This window comes from Acomys minous (assembly GCF_964271855.1).
Source record: "Acomys minous genome assembly, chromosome: 16".
In the NCBI taxonomy this organism is placed as follows: Eukaryota; Metazoa; Chordata; class Mammalia; order Rodentia; family Muridae; genus Acomys; species Acomys minous.
In genome coordinates this window covers 21,175,002-21,193,938 of record NC_140498.1, presented here as the reverse complement: position 1 = coordinate 21,193,938, position 18,937 = coordinate 21,175,002, and the positions used below count along the sequence as shown (strand labels likewise).

The window sequence follows — 18,937 nt, the reverse complement described above, 5'->3', positions numbered from 1 at the left end:
TTTGTAGTAAGTAAAAATTAAAAATCAGAGTGGTTAGAAACCTGTCATAGTTGCTCAGCTAGTAATTTGTTGGTTTAGACTTTGTATCCCTGGTATTGCTGATTCTGGTAATTACAGTTTCCTCCTGACTGTATTATAAAAGTATGTGAAGCCACAGAAAAAACATCACTGAAATTGGAAGTTTCATATAAGACAAATTTACAGATCCCTTTGTGCACTCTTGGTTGGTTGGTTGGTTGGTTGGTTGGTTGGTTGGTTGGTTTGAGAAAGGATTTCACTATGTAGCCATGGCTGTCCTGGAACTTACTCTGTAGTCCAGGCTGGCCTCAAACTCAGAGATCCCCCTGTGTGTGCCTCATGAGTGCTGAGATTAAAGGCGTGCACCACCACCTCTTAGCATACTTTGGCATTCTGCATTTTCTGCCAGTCCGTTTTGAATAATCACAAATAAAACACTTAAAACCTGTTTTTGGTTGCTGCATTTAGATACAGTATTGGACAATTTCTAAGTTAAGTTATTAAAACACATCTTCTTAATGCTTGTATTTTTAAAACATCATAATTAGTCTGTGTAACAGATACTGCTGGAGGTAAACAATCTGCTTCAGAGTTTTAATGCTCCATAATGAGCTTGGATTGACTCTCCACCAGAACCCACCCAGAGGCTGCATCTTCAGGCTGAGTGTGGAGCGTGCCTTAAAGGGGCAGTGTAGGCTGGCACTGTCTGTCTACCAGCATTTAATAAAGCCCCTGCCTGCAAATAGATACGTGCCCAAGTCTGCTGAAAAGGGTGTGTGTTGGAAGAGGGGTAGTCTTATATGGCAAGTGTATTCCAAAGCTATATTTTAACTGGAAAATTTGGGGGTTGTCTGATATGCCAGAAAATGTTTATATTTTATTACTCAATAATAAAACACTCAATACTCACTTACGATGTGTTTGCCTGTGAAGTTACCTTTTGGGGTCAGTATGCCTTGACCTCTCCTTCTTTTCTCCATAGTTAACACAGGACTCACAGCAATGGACTACAGGAGGCAGTGGGGGGAAGGTGTCCTCTGCTCTCTGCTTTTGACCCCATGCTCCCTGCCCCTGCTTGCTGGTTGACCGTCTGCAGCCCTGCCTTTGGTGGCTTCTTTTTCTTCATAGATTACCCTTTTCTCTCATTTTAACTTGTTGTAATTGGGCAGGGAAGCAGAGGCTCCTTTTTGGATTTTCTGAAAGTGCCATGTGTGTGGGCACAAAGATGGAAGAACTTAGTTTGACCAACAAAGTCTCTCCAAAAGTCTAGAACTGTGGCCATGTAGTTTGTAGGACCAGGGGGTAATCTTGGTGTCTCCCCGTATTCTATATTATATACCTTAATGCAGATTTGTAGTTATTTTCCAATGTAAGTTAGGAATTATGTTTATTTCTGCATATAATTTTCACTCTTAAATATAGGCCCAAATTTCAATTTGTGATTTTTTTTTTACATCTATTAAGAAATTTGTTTGCCATACTTGCATTTCAGCATGATCTCTTGATAGCTGAATAACTTCAGGCTCCTCAATTACCCCAAGCAAAATTATTCTGGTTCCTCCTGGTGGTGGTGACAGCAGCAGTGTGCCTAGAGCTCCTAAGTACAAATGTTTGCCTTTCTCTTCTCCTATCTACCCTGGTTTACTGGCCTTTCATATTTTATCAATCTGGAAAGAAAGAAAGAAAAGAAAGAAAGAAAGAAAGAAAGTGAGTTGCCATTGTTTCATTTGTACTACAAGTACCATTTTAGTGGAGCCTCTCCTTCTACAGACGTTAATTGGATTCCTTTTGTCGCCCTTTGTGGAAATGCGTACAGCCTGGTTGCAGTTCGTTGTGGATCTCAGTAATATTCAGAGAGCAGCAAGACGTTTTGATAAGGACTTGCTGACGTCATCTTTAATATGCTTTTCTTTCTGTTGTCTAGTTGCTGATCACCTGGGCTGTGATCCTCAGACACGATTCTTTGTCCCTCCTAACATCAAACAGTGGATTGCCTTGCTACAAAGAGGAAACTGCACCTTTAAAGAGAAAATCTCACGGGCCGCTTTCCACAATGCAGTTGCTGTAGTCATCTACAATAATAAATCCAAAGAGGAGCCGGTCACCATGACTCATCCAGGTAAACAGGAAAAGGGGCTTACAGTTTTGTCTCTTTTTTGAAATTACTACTTTGGGCATTCTTCCTTTGGCAAAATCATAATCTTTGGTGTAATACTGTGATTGTAGAAACTTTTGGTATTGTCACTTAATGGAAATACATCTTTTTTTTTTTCTTTAAGAACCTGTAAAATTTCGTAATGGCTGGTTAGGATTGAGCTCACAGCAGTTTTGCTCTTCTACTCTTTGTGTGATGTCTTTAGTTATCATGTGCTTGCTATGGGGTACTTCTGTCAGACTGCAGTGGGCTCTCAGGGTTACCTGTCCTTAGAACAAATGTTGAAGCCACCTCGGTGATGAATACACACAGCAGTGGTAGACCATTTCTTCATCTCTTGTGTGAAGCACTTAAGGTAATTGTCTAGCAATAGTTGCCGTTTATTGAGCATTTACACTATGTATGTGTGCGTATGTATGTATGCCCACCACTTTGCTATGGATTCTTAAGAGCATTTGCTGCTCTTGCAGAGGACCTAAGTTTATTTACAGGCACCTATGTCAGTTGACTCACAACTTCCTGTAATTCTAGCTCCGAGAGATCTGATGCCCTCTTCTATCCTTTTAGATACTTGTGCACAGGTATGCATGTGCGCACACACACACACACACACACACACACACACACACACACACACACAAACAAACAGAGTATATGCACATACATACACATAAATAAAAATAAATATTAAAAACATGTTTAGGACAGTCCTTGTAGTCACGTATGATGTAGTTTCTTTCCCAGTCTTACTGGCCAGAAGACTGAAGCCAGTAAGAGCCTGTAAAAGAAGGATAGACCCAATTTACTAATACTTAGTCTCATGAGCCTGGCTCTGAGATTCTCAAGTTTGATGTAGCTTTACATTCATGAAGATTCTATAGTACAGTGTCTTAATTAAGAGGTGCCTTTTAAAAAACACCCTGGTTTTGTTTGTTTGTTTATATTTATTTGTATATGTGTGTAGAGGTCAGAGACAATTAGAAGATGTAGATTCTTGCCACAGGGTGGGTCCTAGACAGGTGGATCCCAAGAGCTAGATAGCCAGCCACTGTAGCTGAAACAGCACAGTCGTCTCAGCAGTAAGGTAGAGAGCAGTAGGGGAGGAGTCCTGAAGTCATGTGACCATCACTTACTCTGATATGCTATAGAAGACCCAGTAAAGAAAAAATCTAATGCGAGGCAAATTTTGGGAAATGCTTGCAGTAGTGTGCTTGAAGAGGCTCTTCATGTTCACTGATAGACTGAGGTGTTCAGGAGGCCTTAGCAGGAGTAACTATTTAATAAAGCTGTTTGCTAGGCTTGTTTGAATATACAGTTCTTCATCAACAATGGTTGTAACAGTAAAAACCAAGAGGTTCAGAAGTAGAGTTCACACAGGATGAATTCCAGAGGAACAGCAACTTCTTTCTATAAAGCCAACAGGATGAGGTCTACATAAAGACATTAGCAAGTGGCACTGCATTGTGTCTAGAAATATCTTATGCCAGCCCTTTAGAGAAGCCTTATAAATCAGTAATAAGCTTAAAATAGATAAAGGACTTAGTGATTACACATTTCATTAACCATTTGGAAAACTGCAGTCTAAACAATAAGATACTGTTTTACCCCCACTACTATTGGGAATGTGGAGCCACTTGGAAAACTGTTCAGTAGTTTCTTTAAAGTTAAGCACAGATTTACCATATAAGCCAGCAGTCTTACCTCTAACAGCCAACACAAGAAAAACAAAAAGAAAGGGGGGGAGCAAACGAGGGGAAAATTTCCACAAAGATGTACATTTAAACGTCCTAGTAGTTCATCAGTAGACAAACAAAACAATGCATGTCCGTAGAGCGAAGAACAACTTACCAACTACATTAACTGGGCTGCAGGAAGATTGCTGTGAGTTAGTGAGTTAGGGGCCAGACGAGGCTATGTATTGAGTTTCAGGACAGCCTGAGCTACAAAGTGAGACCTTGTCTCAAAATCCTACTGATAATATGGATAAACCTCACAAGCAGTTTATTTAATAAAGGAAACCAGACACAAAAGCCAACTGCTATTGCCTGGTTCCAATTTATATAAAATATTTAAGAAATCAGATGTAGAGAGAAGGAAAGCATGACTAGTGAATATGAAGAATAACAATTAATTGAGTGTGGGGGAAATTTCTAGGCATGATAGAAATTTTCTGAAGTTGAATTATGGTGATGATTGTACATCTCTATACACTGTGCACTTATAAAAGGCAAATCTGGGCTGGAGAGATGGCTAAAGTAGGCACGACTTGTAGCAGGGGACATGATGCCCTCTATCCTCTGTATATGCCTGTATCCATGTGAATATACCATAAAAACACATTATTTTTAATCTTTGAAAAAAAGAATATAATCTAGAAATAGTGATGCACACCTTTAATCCCAGCACTTTGGCGGCAGAGGCAGATGGATCTCTGGGTTCGAAGCCAGCCTGGCCTACAGAGAGAGTTCCAGGACAGCCAGGCCTACACAGAGAAATAACAAACAAGAAAAATTATATATAATGCAGTATATGTTATAATAAATATTATAATAGTTTAATATAATATAATATTAAAATAAAACTATTGTATAAAATGAATATATAATTATATATAGACAATGTAAATAATATTTGATTAAAGCTATTTTAATACAGACAAAATAAAAAACAGCATAAAACAAATTTCTGTTGAGAATTTTATTCTAAGGAGACAAAGCAAAGAAAACTCATTAAAGAAGAATGAAGTCACAGGAATACTTAGTTTCCTTTTGCTATAAAGGACATAATTGGGACAGCTGACAAAATAAGATTCTTTGACTGAAACAGTTCTGAGTTATATGTCCTCAAATATTCTTACTTTGATACATCATCAAACATTCATGAGATGGTCTCTTGCTTTATTCCCATTTTGAGTGTTCAGAGTAGAAATTAAAAACCTGTAAAGATAAAACTTATACTTGAAAGTGAACAGGTGTAAAATAGAGACATACTTTGCCTCCTAATTAGTGGAGAGGTGTCAGGTGCCTTTGAGGGTTAAACTGAAAGATTAGTAATAGATCCCAAATCTGCTTTTTAGTTAGATATAAGCCAAAGTACACTATTACAGTATTTTTAAAAACAAAACTTATAAAAACAAAACAAAATTATATAATTATTTAAATAAAATGCATGGATATTATCTTAACAAAAAGCAGTAGGAATAAATCTATTCATTGAAAAGATTTCTGCAATATAATTTTTCCTTTGTAAAGATTTTACAATAATACGCCATTTTATTTGGGGATTGTGTGGGAGGCTAGGTTGTTTCTCAGTAGAAATGCTTTTTCCCTGTTTTCTTTGAGCTCCTAGGCTGGTTGCTCATTGTTTCCTGTTTTCCCAAACAGAATAAATTTTGGGGGGAGGAGGTGTCTCTGTATAATAGCCCTGGCTTTCCTGGACTTGCTTTGTCTCTGCCTCCCAAGCACTGGGATTAAAGACATGCATCACCATACCAAGCCAAATATAATGTTTTTGTTTTGGGGGGATTTTTTTTATGTTATACAACTTTTGTGCCTGGAATGACAAGTTCATCTTATAAAATTATGAAATCAGTGTATTTATTCCTTCAGGTTTGAGGTGGCACTTATTTTCTTTCCAAGCATAGCTTTCTTCATTTTTCTGGCATGTTTTTCTATACAGCTAATTGTTTTTAACTGTATTTAGCACGAAAGTTCATGATATGAAGCTGTATTTGCAAATAGCAAGCATTCTGTGAAACACACTGTAGGATCCAGAATGTCTTCCTAAGGAACATGTCCACCATTGGAGAGACAAACATGTGTGAAGTGATGACGGAACTTCCAGGCAAAAGGCACCCGACTGTTAACTGTAAGGGACTTACCAGAAGACTTGACTGAGGCGGCTTCAGTGTGCTGGGCCCTAAGTATTTAAGACGATTTAAGATTGGGCAGAGAGAAAGAAAGCTCCTCTCATTAGAGGAGCCGCATCAGTCCAGACAATGACTGTTGCAGAGTCTAAGAGTGGATAGGAGAAAATTAGGCTGAGCTAACTGAAAGCAAGTAGAGGGGTTTGAATTACTTGTTAATTGGATCTTTTTTGCCCTTACATTAGACCTTTATGTGTAAATTTGGCACACATGGCACTTCTTCCATGGACTTTGGTCATGCATAGAAAATAAACATTGAATTATGATTGCAAGAAGGCTTTAAATTGAAGGGATCCTGGGCGTTCCCTTGATGAAATGACTTTTGAGCAGAAGCCCAAAGTTTGAAAAAATACTCTAGGCAGAAGGGGCCTCATGAGTAAAGGATGTATATGGAAAAGAACAAAGCAAAAACGTTTTAAGTCTGGGCTAAGGCTGGGAGCTGGGTGGGAGTACAGTGTGAAGTAACCAGTGTGGCTGAGTATGGAGGGATGGTCACAGTAATATCAGACTAAACTTACTGGCAAAGTATGCCAAAGGCAAAACTATTACTCAGTAACAGTGTATGAGGATTTTGAAAGAAGGGAAGTGGTGTTTTCTGAGTCCGTGAGGTTAATGCCATTTATTGAATATTGTGTTGTCCCAGCTTGGTGCTAGGTTCTCCCTAGGTGTGAAGCCTCCCATCTGCAGCAGCATGGTAGCTGAGCATCCCACATAGGATGCTATTAGGAAGAGTATTTAGGAGAGCCCAGGGAGAAGGTGTGGCTGATAGCACTTAAAATTTGGTTATAGAAAAGTAAGTGTTTCAGCCTGGTGATATGTACCAGAAGCCTGTTCACCTCTGAGAAATATGGTTAAGTAGAACAATTTTACATATAGATGATCTGAAGCCCTCTGACTCCCATCCTGTCAGGGAGGCGTTTTTTGACGATGAGTCTTCAAAACTGTGGTCCTCTTCTAATCCCTATTCCCCGACTCTCATTTATGTAGACACTAGCAACTCTCCATCTCACGGACATGGTAGTCAGCTCTAACCCTCCCTAAATACCATTTACATCCTATAGGGCAGCACTTATTATTCAAGGACCTTGTGTCAGAATTATTTATGGTGCAGCTATCATAAAGCTACTAATGCCCGCACCCTCTCCTTCCCTTAGACTTGTAACTCAGATTCTCAAGGCGCATGTGCGGAGACCCCACTTGTGTTCTTACATCATCTCTGTTGACCCTTCACTTTAGCAAAGGAACGCTGGTCAATGCTTCTCATTGCTACACATTTGAAGATGAACCAACATGAGGTGACAGTGAAGGACAAAGAAACAGGTGCCTGTCCTTGGTTAGTTTACAGTCCAAGGCTCCTGCCATCTTCAGAGACCTTTGTACCTGCCAGCACTGTCCCTTTTTCTGTTCTGCTGCCCCTTTCTTTCTTGACTATCAATATGGAAAAGCTCCTAAGTCTCTTTCTCTTCTCTTCGGTGGTCATCAGTATGCCTTGAACAGTGTGAACGTGTTTTGATTCTATTGGGGTGTTTAGTTTTGATACTAAGCTTTGTTCTCATATTGCTTAAACAGATCTTACAATTCCATGTTTTAAGCGATGTACCGTGTTTTCTTGCTTTGGCCGTGCTTCCACAGCTTGACATCTCCTCCTAACGAAGGCCTTTCATCTGGTGGCCGAAGGACATCTTCCCAGTGCAGGGTCTGTGATAAGAGTGGCAGGAAAGACTATTCAATATGTGGTTTTACTTGTTACTTCCTGTTAGAAGAACGAGGTATTGTTGTGTAGCCAGCAGATGTGTGTGGCGTACAGGCTCGGACAGTAGGAATAAAACACATTTGTCTGAAAACTAAGCCTGGGGTTTGTGTAGACTTTGCTGCTGCTCTCTTGTAGTCAGAATGAAATCTTATCATGTCATTGTCTAATTGAAATCTCCATATAGATTTGTATGCCTTTAGGAATGTATGCACATTCCTAACCAAATAATGTGTTGCTTTTTAATCTCCATGTCAGTCGGCAGTAGTAACCTTAGATTTTGGCTGCTGAAACACAAGCAATTGACTGGCTCCTCTCCTTCCATCAAATTCTTAAGGAATTTATTTTAGCTCTATAGATAGCAACAAGTAGAAAACATACTTTATAAAATACAGAAAACTGACTTTGAATATAAAAACATACCTTACAAAAATTAGTTTAAAACAGCCGCAAACACTCTGCAAAAAAATACCTTTAACATATCAATAATTTGGGCCACTTGATATTAACAAATGAATAATATAGTCATGCTGCTGTTTTATCACTTAAGGGTTTTGTTTGTTTTTTAACTTCTCCCTGAATATGGATTTAATTATCTCAGAAAAGATTGAGACTGCAGTTTTAATTGCACTGCTGTGGCAGTGTTTAAAGTGTATGTTCACTTTTGTCTGTATTTCCAGCTATTGCACCTGTGGATTTTCTATGTTGTACATACATATTTTTTTAAATATTAAAAAAATAACACACACACAACTGTGTGGTGGCATGTGCTTTTAATCTCAGCACTGAAGAGTCAGTGGCAGGCAGATCTCTAAGTTCAAAGCTAGCCTGGTCTACATACTGAGTTCCAGGACCCTGTCTCAACTCCCCTCAGAGAGAGGGGGGAGGGGAGGGGTAAGGTGAGGGAGAGGGAGAGGGAGAGAGATTTAAAATCTAAAACTGAGCCATGTGGCAGCAGCACATGCCTTTAACTCCAGCACTTAGGAGGCAGAGGCAGGTAGATCTCTGAGTTCAATGCCAGCCTGGTCTACAAAGTAAGTCCAGGACAGCCAAAGCTACACAGAGAAATTCTGTCTGAAAAGAAAAGAAAAAAATCTAAAACTGATACACTGAAACATTTTCCCCCTAAGATCTATTTTTATTTGTATGTCTGTAAATATGTGCCACATCTGTGCTGGTGTTCATGGAGCCCAGAGGGCCAGGTTCCCTGGAGCTGAGTTCTAGGTGGTTGAGACCCCACACAAGTGAGAGCTAAGAGAACTAGGGTTCTCTGGAAGAACATTTTTTAATTTCCAAGCTATCTTTCCCCTGGAGCCGTAGTTAAAAATAATAGCTCCAAAAAATAAATGTAGTGAATCCATTTAAAAATGTGCCCATGGGTTCTTAACTTTGCTTTAATTTTATATACTTTAAGTGGGAGGAGAAGCCCTTCTACCTTGTAGGTATTTGAGCATAACATGCTTTCTTGTGTGAACTATTCACTTGATATACTTTTTTGTTTATCTCGTACTTATCTTTTTCCCACTGGCCACAGAAGAGGAAGAAGGTAAAATAGTATTAGGAATCCGCTTAAGTTTGGAATGCTGGTTTGCAAGTAGATTTCATGGGGCTGGAGAGATGCACAGTAGTACCTGCTGTGCAAGCAGCGGGACCTGAGTTCTGATCCCAGCACCCATGTAAAACAGCCAGGTACTGTGGTATATGCACTGGGGTATGGAGACAGGCAGATTCCTGGAGCTTATTGGCTAGTCAGCCCGACAAAATCCATGAGCCCCAGATTCAGCAAGAGACCCTGTCTCAAAAAGTGAAAGTAGAAGGCCAATGAGATAGCTCAACCGGTAAAGCACTTGCCTTACAAGGCAAGCCTCATGCAACCTAAATTCCATCATTGGAACCCACATAAAAGTGGAAAAAGAGAACCAACTCCATCGAGTTGTTTTCTGACCTCCACATATGTGATATACGAATGTCCCCAAACTATAATAAATAAAAATTAAATAATTAAAAAAATAAAAATAAAAAATAAAACTAGAGATTGATAGAGGACAACAACCAATGCCACTGTTTGGCCTTCCCACATATATGCATGCCCCCTACATCTACACACAAAATAGAAATCAATTTTGTAGGTTAGAAGACATCAACAGGTGTATAGAGTACTGGGGCTTAGTGTGAAAGTTAACATGTAGACCACTCTCCTCCAGCTTAAATCTACCCTGGTTGGAATGCATGGTTGTGTGCTTAACCACCTACTTAAAAGTATTTTATAAGAAAGTTATAACAAAGCACATACCTGTAGGAGTTTTATTTGAAAAGGACACAACACCAGGGAGAGAGAATTTTGGAACACAAATAATAAATAAGAAGGTATTCATTAAGGTGACATGCAAATTGGCTTTTAAAAATCAGTAACAAGGGACATATGTGGAAATGTCTGGCTTAAGAAGAGTTCAAGTGGAGAAATCCTTAGTCCTTAATTTTGGGAGCTCATCACTATTGGCTAACGAATGCCAGATTATTAAGAAAAGACGTAGCTGTGTCCTTGTGAGCATAATCTAATATGAGGAAGTGGTAGTCTTACACTACTCTTGGTATTAGAAATATTATTATATTCATTTTAGCATTTTATTTTAGCAAGACACTTAATACTGCTGTAGAGAAAAGAATAAGATGGAAAAACTGTAAACCGTCCATCTTAATGAGCATACTTGGAACTTGAATGTCAAAATGAACCTGTGACTCCATATGCACATAAAAAGTAAAAGAAAATGGAAATTTCATTATGAGTGGAGTATTTGCCTGGTCTCAAAGTGCTTCCTCGCAGAATATTTATTGATGACACAGGGGAAAAGAGTAGCTTCATGGTACAGATGTCTGGAGGACATTGATTTTACAGATGATCAAAGTAAACACCAGTAATGGATGGAGCAAAATTGCACCATCTGGTAGTTAAAAGAGCACAGCATGCCCTCTGCTCGTGACCTGGACCTAGCTGCGGGGAAGCACCCTCTACAGAGCAGCTGAGCTGTAAACCCTCGAGGTCATCAACATCAAGGAAAGACTGAAGGACTATTGGAAACTGACAGTCTTTTAAAAAATAGCTAGGTAATTTAGACAGCTTTGGTCTACACTGCTACAAAGAGCCTTATTGGGAAAACTGGGGAGACATGAAAAGGATTCTGAAATGAGATGATAAGATTTATCCATTCAGAATCATTTTTAATCTGGAGGGACTGTTTCCCACTCCCCCTCCTGCCTGCCCCCCACCCCTGGGGTGTGTGTGTGTGTGTGTGTGTGTGTGTGTGTGTGTGTGTGTGTGTGTGTGTGTGTGTGTGTGTGTGTGAGAGAGAGAGAGAGAGAGAGAGAGAGAGAGAGAGAGAGAGAGAGAGAGAATATGCATACGTTATATATTGGATAATGAGGCAAGGTATCAGGCCTCTAGTTCTAAATAAATAGATACTTGCAACTTTTCTGAAAGTTTGGGATTTTAAAAATTTAGTGAATTAGAAATACACATGAAAACTACATTAAGATTTCAACTCACCCCCCATTAGAAACTTAACAACAGCAAGTGCTGGTGAGGCTGGTGGGGCAGATTGGACGGCAAGGAACCTTATGTAACACCAGTGAGGATGCAAATAGACCCAGCTACTATGGAAATCAGTAGGGAGGCTCCTCAAAAACTAAATATAGAACTACCATACAATCCTTACATTCACTCTTGAGAATATATCTGAAGGAGTCTTAAATTAGCATGTTATTGCAGCAGTAGCCACAGTAATCAGGTTACAGAATCAGCCCAGGTGTCCATCTGCAGAGAGTGCATGGAAAGTGTGGTGTATATACACAGTGGGGATTTTTTTGACAGTTTCTGCAGGGTCTCACTTAATGTAGCCCTGCCAGTCTGGGTCTTTGGGGTTTGGAAGAATAGTCCCTATGGGGGGAAGCCAGGAGTAGAGCTTCAGAGAAGAGGTTTTTGAATAGTTGAAAGATTGTTATGTGGAAAAGGGATTTTCACTGATTCTGGAATTCAGCTTGAAATTGGAATGTTCTTTATAGTCAGTGCCACTTCATGATTTATTGACAAGACTTTCTTTTCATGATAGGCAGTGTTGTACCTTAACAGCTGATGGTGTTTGTCCCACCAGGAGACGAACTGTAGTTTACTTGGTGCTGTTTTTTCCGAGTACAGAGCTAAGAACCATGGATGACATGTAGCCATGGATGGGCATTTGGAACTCTTTATTTGGTTAAAGCAGGCTTTCTTTATACTTTTAACTACCTGTAGCTGAAACTGGTTACCTTGTAAGGGCTGATATTTGTAGAGTTCCTATAATCTGTTGGTAGTGGGTAACCACTCCAAAATCTTTCTGCCAGAAACTTTGGTCCTACTGTCTCTTCTTTTTTATGATACAAGAAAAGGCCCAGACCAAGATTATCAAGTGAGTTCTCAGTCAAGAGGCAGTGTGGGGGGAAAAAGTTGGCATTTAAGTTCTTGTCTTAGTCAGGGGTTACTATTGCTGTGATAAAACACCGTGACCAGAAACAATTTGTAGAAGAAAATGGCATATTTGGTTTCTACTTCTGCATTACTGTTCACCATTGAAGGGAGTCAGAACTTAAACAGGGCAGGAACTGATAGAGACCATGGAGGAGTGTTGTTAATGTCTTGCTCCTCTTGGTTTGCTCAGCCTGCTTTCTTATAGAACCCAGGACCATCAGCCCAGGGGTAGACCCACCCACAATGGGCTGGGACCTTCTACATAAGTCACTAATTAAGAAAGTGCCTTACTGGGGATGGAGAGTTGGCTCAGAGGTTGGCACTGGTTGCTCTTCCAGAGGTCCTGAGTTCAATTCCCAGCAACCACATGGTGGCTAACAACCATCTATAATGAGATCTGGTGCCCTCTTCTGATCTGCAGGCAAATACTGTATACATAATAAATAAAACCTTTTAAAAAAAAAAGTGCCTTACAGGCTTACCTGCAGCTCAGTAGTCTGGAGACATCTTCTTAATTGAGGTTCTCTCCTCTCAGATGACTATAGGTTGGTCAGTTAACATAAAAACTATCCGGTGCTGTATATTGTCTCTTAGATTTACTTGTGTGAGAGTGAAATGTTTCTTTTCAGAGGAGTAAAGGAATATGTGTTCAGAAGATCCTTGCTCTATTTGAAGATAACCTAGTCCTGTGTCCTAGTGAATCATCAGTGACTGAGGCCTCCCTTGATGGCAGCCCCATTTGGCTCCCCTACAGTTTCATGGCAGGAGAATCCAGTTGTTAGTTGGCGCTATGAGACTTCGTTGTGGCTCCACTACAGCTGCTTTTATGCCAGTGTACTTCCATGGCAGACCTTTGCCTTCCAGTGTCATGATATCAGCTTTCCCTCCTTGCTATAATCTACTGCCTTGTCCCATATATCTCAGGTGTTGGTTCTCAACTACCTATCTATTTATAGTTCCACTGTAATCCTCAGCACCTTCAGATGTACATCTTAACCTAAAATTCTTTCTCCGGTCCTTCAACCATTGATTTCTTCTGGGCCCTGATCTCATAGCTGTTCTCCTGGGTCTTCCCACCTCACTGAGCTGTTAATCTCAAGCCTCAAACTCAATAGCCAGCTTTCTGGTCATTGTCTCTGGCTATTTTCCCCTCTCCTTTTATTTTGCTTTCTTGAAATTTCCTGTTTCTTGGGCACATTCTCCATGTTTTCTGAGTTTTTCTCCTGACTCTATTATGCTCTTCCCTGTAAACCACTCCCCGTCACTTTTAAGATTTCTTAAAGATTGTATATATGTTTGTTTGTTTGTTTTTCCAAGACAGGGTTTCTCTATGTAGCCCTGGGTGTCCTGGAACTTACTCTGTAGACTAGCTGGGCTTGAAATTTTTTTAAGATTTCTTCAAAATTGTATATATGTTTTAGCTTCATGTATGTATGTGCCCCCACGTGAGTACTTGGTGCCCCTTGAGGCCAGAAAAAGGGTGTTAAGTCCTGGAACTGGAAATAGATAATTGTGAGCTACTATGTAGGTGCTGGGAACCAAACCTGGGCCAGTGCTCTCAACAGCTGAGCAATTTCTCCAGCCCCACACTCAGTTACTTTAACCAGCAGTTCCACTGGGGCAAAGCCTGTGGTAAATATAGCTCACCAGATACCCTCAGAACCATTTGGGGTTCCCAAATGCCTTGAATGTCAGGCTGGGAGATTTGAGTAGAAGAGAAACAGCATTTGAATGAAGAGTGACAGGAAACATCTGTGTTTTAAGAAACCAGTAATAAATCACAGCAAGAAATCTATAACTGAAACAAAATCCCCTTTATCTATCAAAATTACTGCTGTGCTCCCCTCTAGTACTGGAGAAAACCAACAGCTTCGAGCTTGCTAGGCAAATAAATACTCTGCCACTGAACTTACACCCTGGCCTTGGTGGTTTGAATGAGAATGCCACCGCTCCCCATGCCCCACCCCCACAGGGCTCATACTATTGGGGAAAAATTAGGAGATGTGGCTTTCTTGGAGGAGGTGTGTCATTAGGAGAGTATGCTGTCTGCCTCCTACTCTTGCATCAAGATGTGAGTTCTCAGCTGTTCCTGCTGCCATCCCTTTGCTCTACCATCATGGACTCTAGCCCTCTGAAACTTTAAGCCCAACTAAACATTTTCTTTTATAAGTTATCTTGGTCATGGTGTTTTGATATAGCAATAGAAAAGTAACTAAGACATCTGCCAAACACTAGAAAAGGAAAACATAGTTAAGGACTTAGAATAGAGCCATTGGTAAACAGCCTAAACTGATACAGGTGGAAAGCAGTGTGGGGCTTGGCTGCCCCTGGCAGCTGAACAGAGTGTTGTAGAAAACCCGAGTTATACCTGTCATTTCAGTGGCCATTCTAGATAATTTAGATCTCTTTCACTTAGCTTGTGGTGTTCTGCTTAACAACATATGAAAGGTTACTGGATTTTTCAGGAATAGCTAGTGCCATTGCTAGTAACAACCCAATTATAAAGGTGCCATTGAAGGTGCTGGTGGCACACCTTTAATCTCAGCACTTGGGAGGCAGAGGCAGGTAGATCTCTATGATTTTTGAGGCCAGCTTGGTCTACAGAGCGAGTTCCAGGACAGCTAGGGAGAAAGAGCGCATGAGCATGCCCTTGAGCTTCTAAAAAGGGAAGTTTCCTAAAATTGTCTATATCTGAGTTTTGAAATTCCTTAGCTTTGCAAGGTAACTTGAACTTGTTAAGTTCCACTGTTGGTCTGTTTTCAATGGGATCTTACACAGAGATGTTATTTTCTAGAAAGCAGGCAAGCTTACAACAGAAAAGCTGAGCTGCTTTTCTCCCTTTGGAGCCTAAGGTCGTCAAATACAGCCCCTTCTCCCCTAGTCTTCTTTTGCCAGCATCCCAGCTGCACTGTGTTGGCCACAAGACTTACTCCAAGGTAAGGTGAAAGGAAGGAATCTGCTACTTCCCAACTGGGAAGACTCACTCCCTGAGCTGAGGCCTGAATCTTCTTGGCATCAGAGAGGGTTACATTGGTCTGTAGATAGCTGAGTGCCTCCTGAGCTAGTAGGGAACAGAGTCCTACATTCTGGAGTGGGCTTTTTTAGTTCCTTTTATTTTGGTGAATAACAGCAGATAACTCATTAGCTATAGCACTATACATCTGCCACCAAATTTGCAATCAGTACCTAACTATTTGAAAAGAGAAACTGATCTTTCTAAGGGCTATACAGCTTTCTCATTTTTGACTCTTAGGCCTTATGATTCCAGATCCCCAAATGGTTCCTAATTGGGCACCTCAAAGTTGATATAAGCATGATTACAGTGGTATTATATTTTTCCACTCATCCATTTTTATCTTTGAAATATAGGACATCTGGTAGTTGGCTTCTCTGCTTTTTACAGGAAGACAGATGACCCAGCAGCTCTGTGGCTGTTAGTGGTGGTGGCTTCTATGGCACTAGAGTATTACACATACCACACTAGCCTGCTGCCACTGTGCTGTGTCCCCAGCCCTTTTAATTTACTTACTGTTTGTTTATTGTTATTTTACAGACAGTATCTTATACTGTAGCTCAGACTTCCCTGGAACTCAATGCAATTCTCCTGTCTCAGCTTCCCCAGTGCTGGGATTATAGGCATGAGCCATCATACCCAGCTTCTTTTTAACTATTTTATTATTGCTTTTGGAGGCAGAGTCTTATGTATTCAGGCTGGCCTCAACATTGTTGTATAGCTGAGGATGACCTTGACCCTTCTGCCTCCTGAGTACTGGGGTTCCAAGCATGTACCATTGTGTATGAGTTTTTGTGCGGTGCTGGGATCAAACCCTGGGCTGTGTGCACTCCACCAACTGAACCTTACCTTAACTCTCCTTTTTTTTTTTTTTTAAACCTATTTTGAGGCAGTGTTTTGTTGAGTTAACCAGCTTTCCCTTGAACTTGCTACCCTCTTGCCTCAGCCTCCTGAGGAGCCACTATTACAATTGCACAATACCAGGCCCAGCTTCATTCTGTGTTTTCATGGGGAGAAAGATGAATAGAAAATATTGTTAATGTCTCTAATAACAGAATCACTTCTGGAGATTAGAAAATAACAGTTTTGTCGATGCCATTACAGTAATTATTTCATCAGTGGATACTGAGAGCTTTGAGTAAAAGCTTTTTGAGGCTTTAGCTGTTCACAGGATCAGAAAGTATTACTCTACCAATTGCTTATTAATTAATAGAAATACATTTACTTACAATGAAATCTGGCAGGTACTAGTTATTCAAGTCATAAAGTTTGCCATCAGTAATAAAAGTAAACCCACCCTTTGCTTCCTGAGGTGATTCCCTGGAGAGGGAGGGGGGAGGAAGGAAGGGATTACCTCATAGCTCTCCTACCAACAGTGAGAGGACATCAATCAGCACTGATCCAGTGAGTCCAGACAGAAAGCGTTTTCAAAATACCTGCCTTCAGCGCTTCAGGAAGGGCAGCATCAGGCAGCGTGGTGGACACAGCTGTCACCCCCTCACTTGAGGTGGAGCAGGAGTACCAGGAGCACAAGGTTGTCCTCAGCTATAGCAAGTTTTGAGGCCAGCCTGGACTATGTAACACCTTGTCTTGAAAAACAAAGCCAGGGCTTAGATGATGACCCAGCAGATGAAGGCACTTCCTACCATCCTAATGCGTTCCGCCCTGGAGCCCGCTTGGTGGAAGGAGAGAGCTACCTCCCGTCAGTCTTCCCCGACCCTAAATGCATCATGCACTTTTCATGTCAGTTAAGATCAGGTCATTTCCTTACCCCTTAAGAAGTGAAAGGAAAATAAAAAATAAAAGAAGTAAAAGAAAACCTAGGTCATGGTATGGGCTCGATGAATACTGACAAGTGTTGAACTAATTAAACTTTTCTTTCCTAAACAGCTTTCCTGTTGAGATTAGTCGATGTATCCATTTAGTGTTTGATCAAAGAAATTACTGGATTGGTTCCCTTGGCTACCTGTGCAGCTCTCCCCATTACTTTTCCAGCTTGAGTCTTCAAGAGGGAGCCTCAGAACTGATTTCTAAAACCAGTTGTACTTGGTGTGATTATAAAGCAATGAGACTGATTGTCATGTGCTGTTTGTGGGATCCGTCTCAGTTACTTTATAGCCATACCTGGTATCCACACTACAGATCACGCCTGTTGATCAACAAAGCACAAACTTAAGGTTTCTAAATTAGTTTAGATTCTTATTTTTTTTTTTTTATGATTCTTTTCAACTTACTGAATAGAGGCAGGTGTTAATTTAATAATGCTAGCTTTAATTTTACAGTTTTGTTTTTGTTTATAGATTTTTTAAAAACAAAATTAAATAAACTGATAAACTACTACTTTAATAAAGTGACTAGAACAGTTTTGAATACAGTACTACACACGTGTATATTCCACTGGGCTGTATTTTTCTCAAAACTTTTGATACTGAGTTTTCTTGTATCTCGTCCTGACTGCTAAAGGTAACAAGACATAAAATCAAAGAAATTTTTTTAATATTCATTGAAGGAGCCTTCAAAAGGTCAAGCTTTGGGATAAAATGTTCGCTTGGTTTTATATTTTATATTTGGATTCACAGCACTTCTTTATACTCACATAAGTTATGGTTTTCTTGTTCCCAAAATAAAATGGGAAGCCTAGCCACCATCTTTCTCTAGGTTCTTTGGAAAAGATAGATTATAAAGGTTGCATGCTGTCAGCATTAACTTTCTCTCAAGAAAGGACAGCTGCTGACAGCTGCATGTGGTAGAGAAGCTTCCCTGTCACCTTAAAATAAAGTGAAAAGCTGTTGGCTAATGAAGGACAGCAGGGATAGTGATCTGTGCTGTCTATTCCTGGGGGAGTATCTGCTTGCTTCGATGTATTACTTGCTCTGGAAACCATGTAAGAAAGGACTGGGAAGAACAACGGAACCATCCTTGTAATTAGCTTACACCATTTGTACATGTGGGCAGACCTCTGAACAGCTATTAGAAGGTGAAGGCTTTGGGCACCATTCTGGGTAGTAGTCCAGAAAGTTGAAACTTGGCCCTGCCTAGAGGATTTGAGTGCAGTGAGCATGATTAGACAGGGTGGGAGACTAGGACGGAAAACTCAAGTTGGAGGCAAGCCTAGGCAACATGAGATGCTGTCTCCAAATACGTAGGGAAAATCGTTGAGTTTGAGATCCAGAAGGGCCCTGGAAGGAGAAAATGTTATCAGTAAAAGATGTTGCCATTTGGCACTTTGTTGTCACTCTGTAGCCAATTGTATGTCCTAAGAAATATGCCTGCTTCTTTCTATTCCTTGTTCTAATTCTACACACAGTCTTTGCTCATCAGAACATGTTAGAATGATTAGTGCGAGAACTACGTATTTATACTATAAATGGCAGCACCTTTCTGTTAGAACTTTCACAAGATCTTTTGCTATGAAAAGGTTTAATACTAGGCCCACCCTGATTTAGTCATAGGTGGTTGGCTTCATAATGTTTCTAAATGCAACTGTAAGACAGTTGATGCGTTGTTGAGACTACAGTTGTTTTATGCATTACCTGTTTGTCTGGAGTACTGCATGTGTTCCCACGCTTGTCAGT

At 40.3% G+C, this 18,937-nt stretch overlaps 1 protein-coding gene across 4 annotated transcripts in view; it reads left to right on the top strand.

The window, feature by feature from the left end:
• RNF130 (ring finger protein 130) overlaps window positions 1-18,937 on the top strand; it is a 100,573-nt gene that overhangs the window by 28,210 nt on the left and 53,426 nt on the right. For all 4 annotated transcript variants that reach the window (XM_084763312.1, XM_084763314.1, XM_084763313.1 and 1 more), the window contains exon 2: window positions 1,943-2,137. In XM_084763312.1, the coding sequence (XP_084619438.1) occupies window positions 1,943-2,137 (195 nt within the window). The remainder of the gene's footprint in view (window positions 1-1,942; window positions 2,138-18,937) is intronic.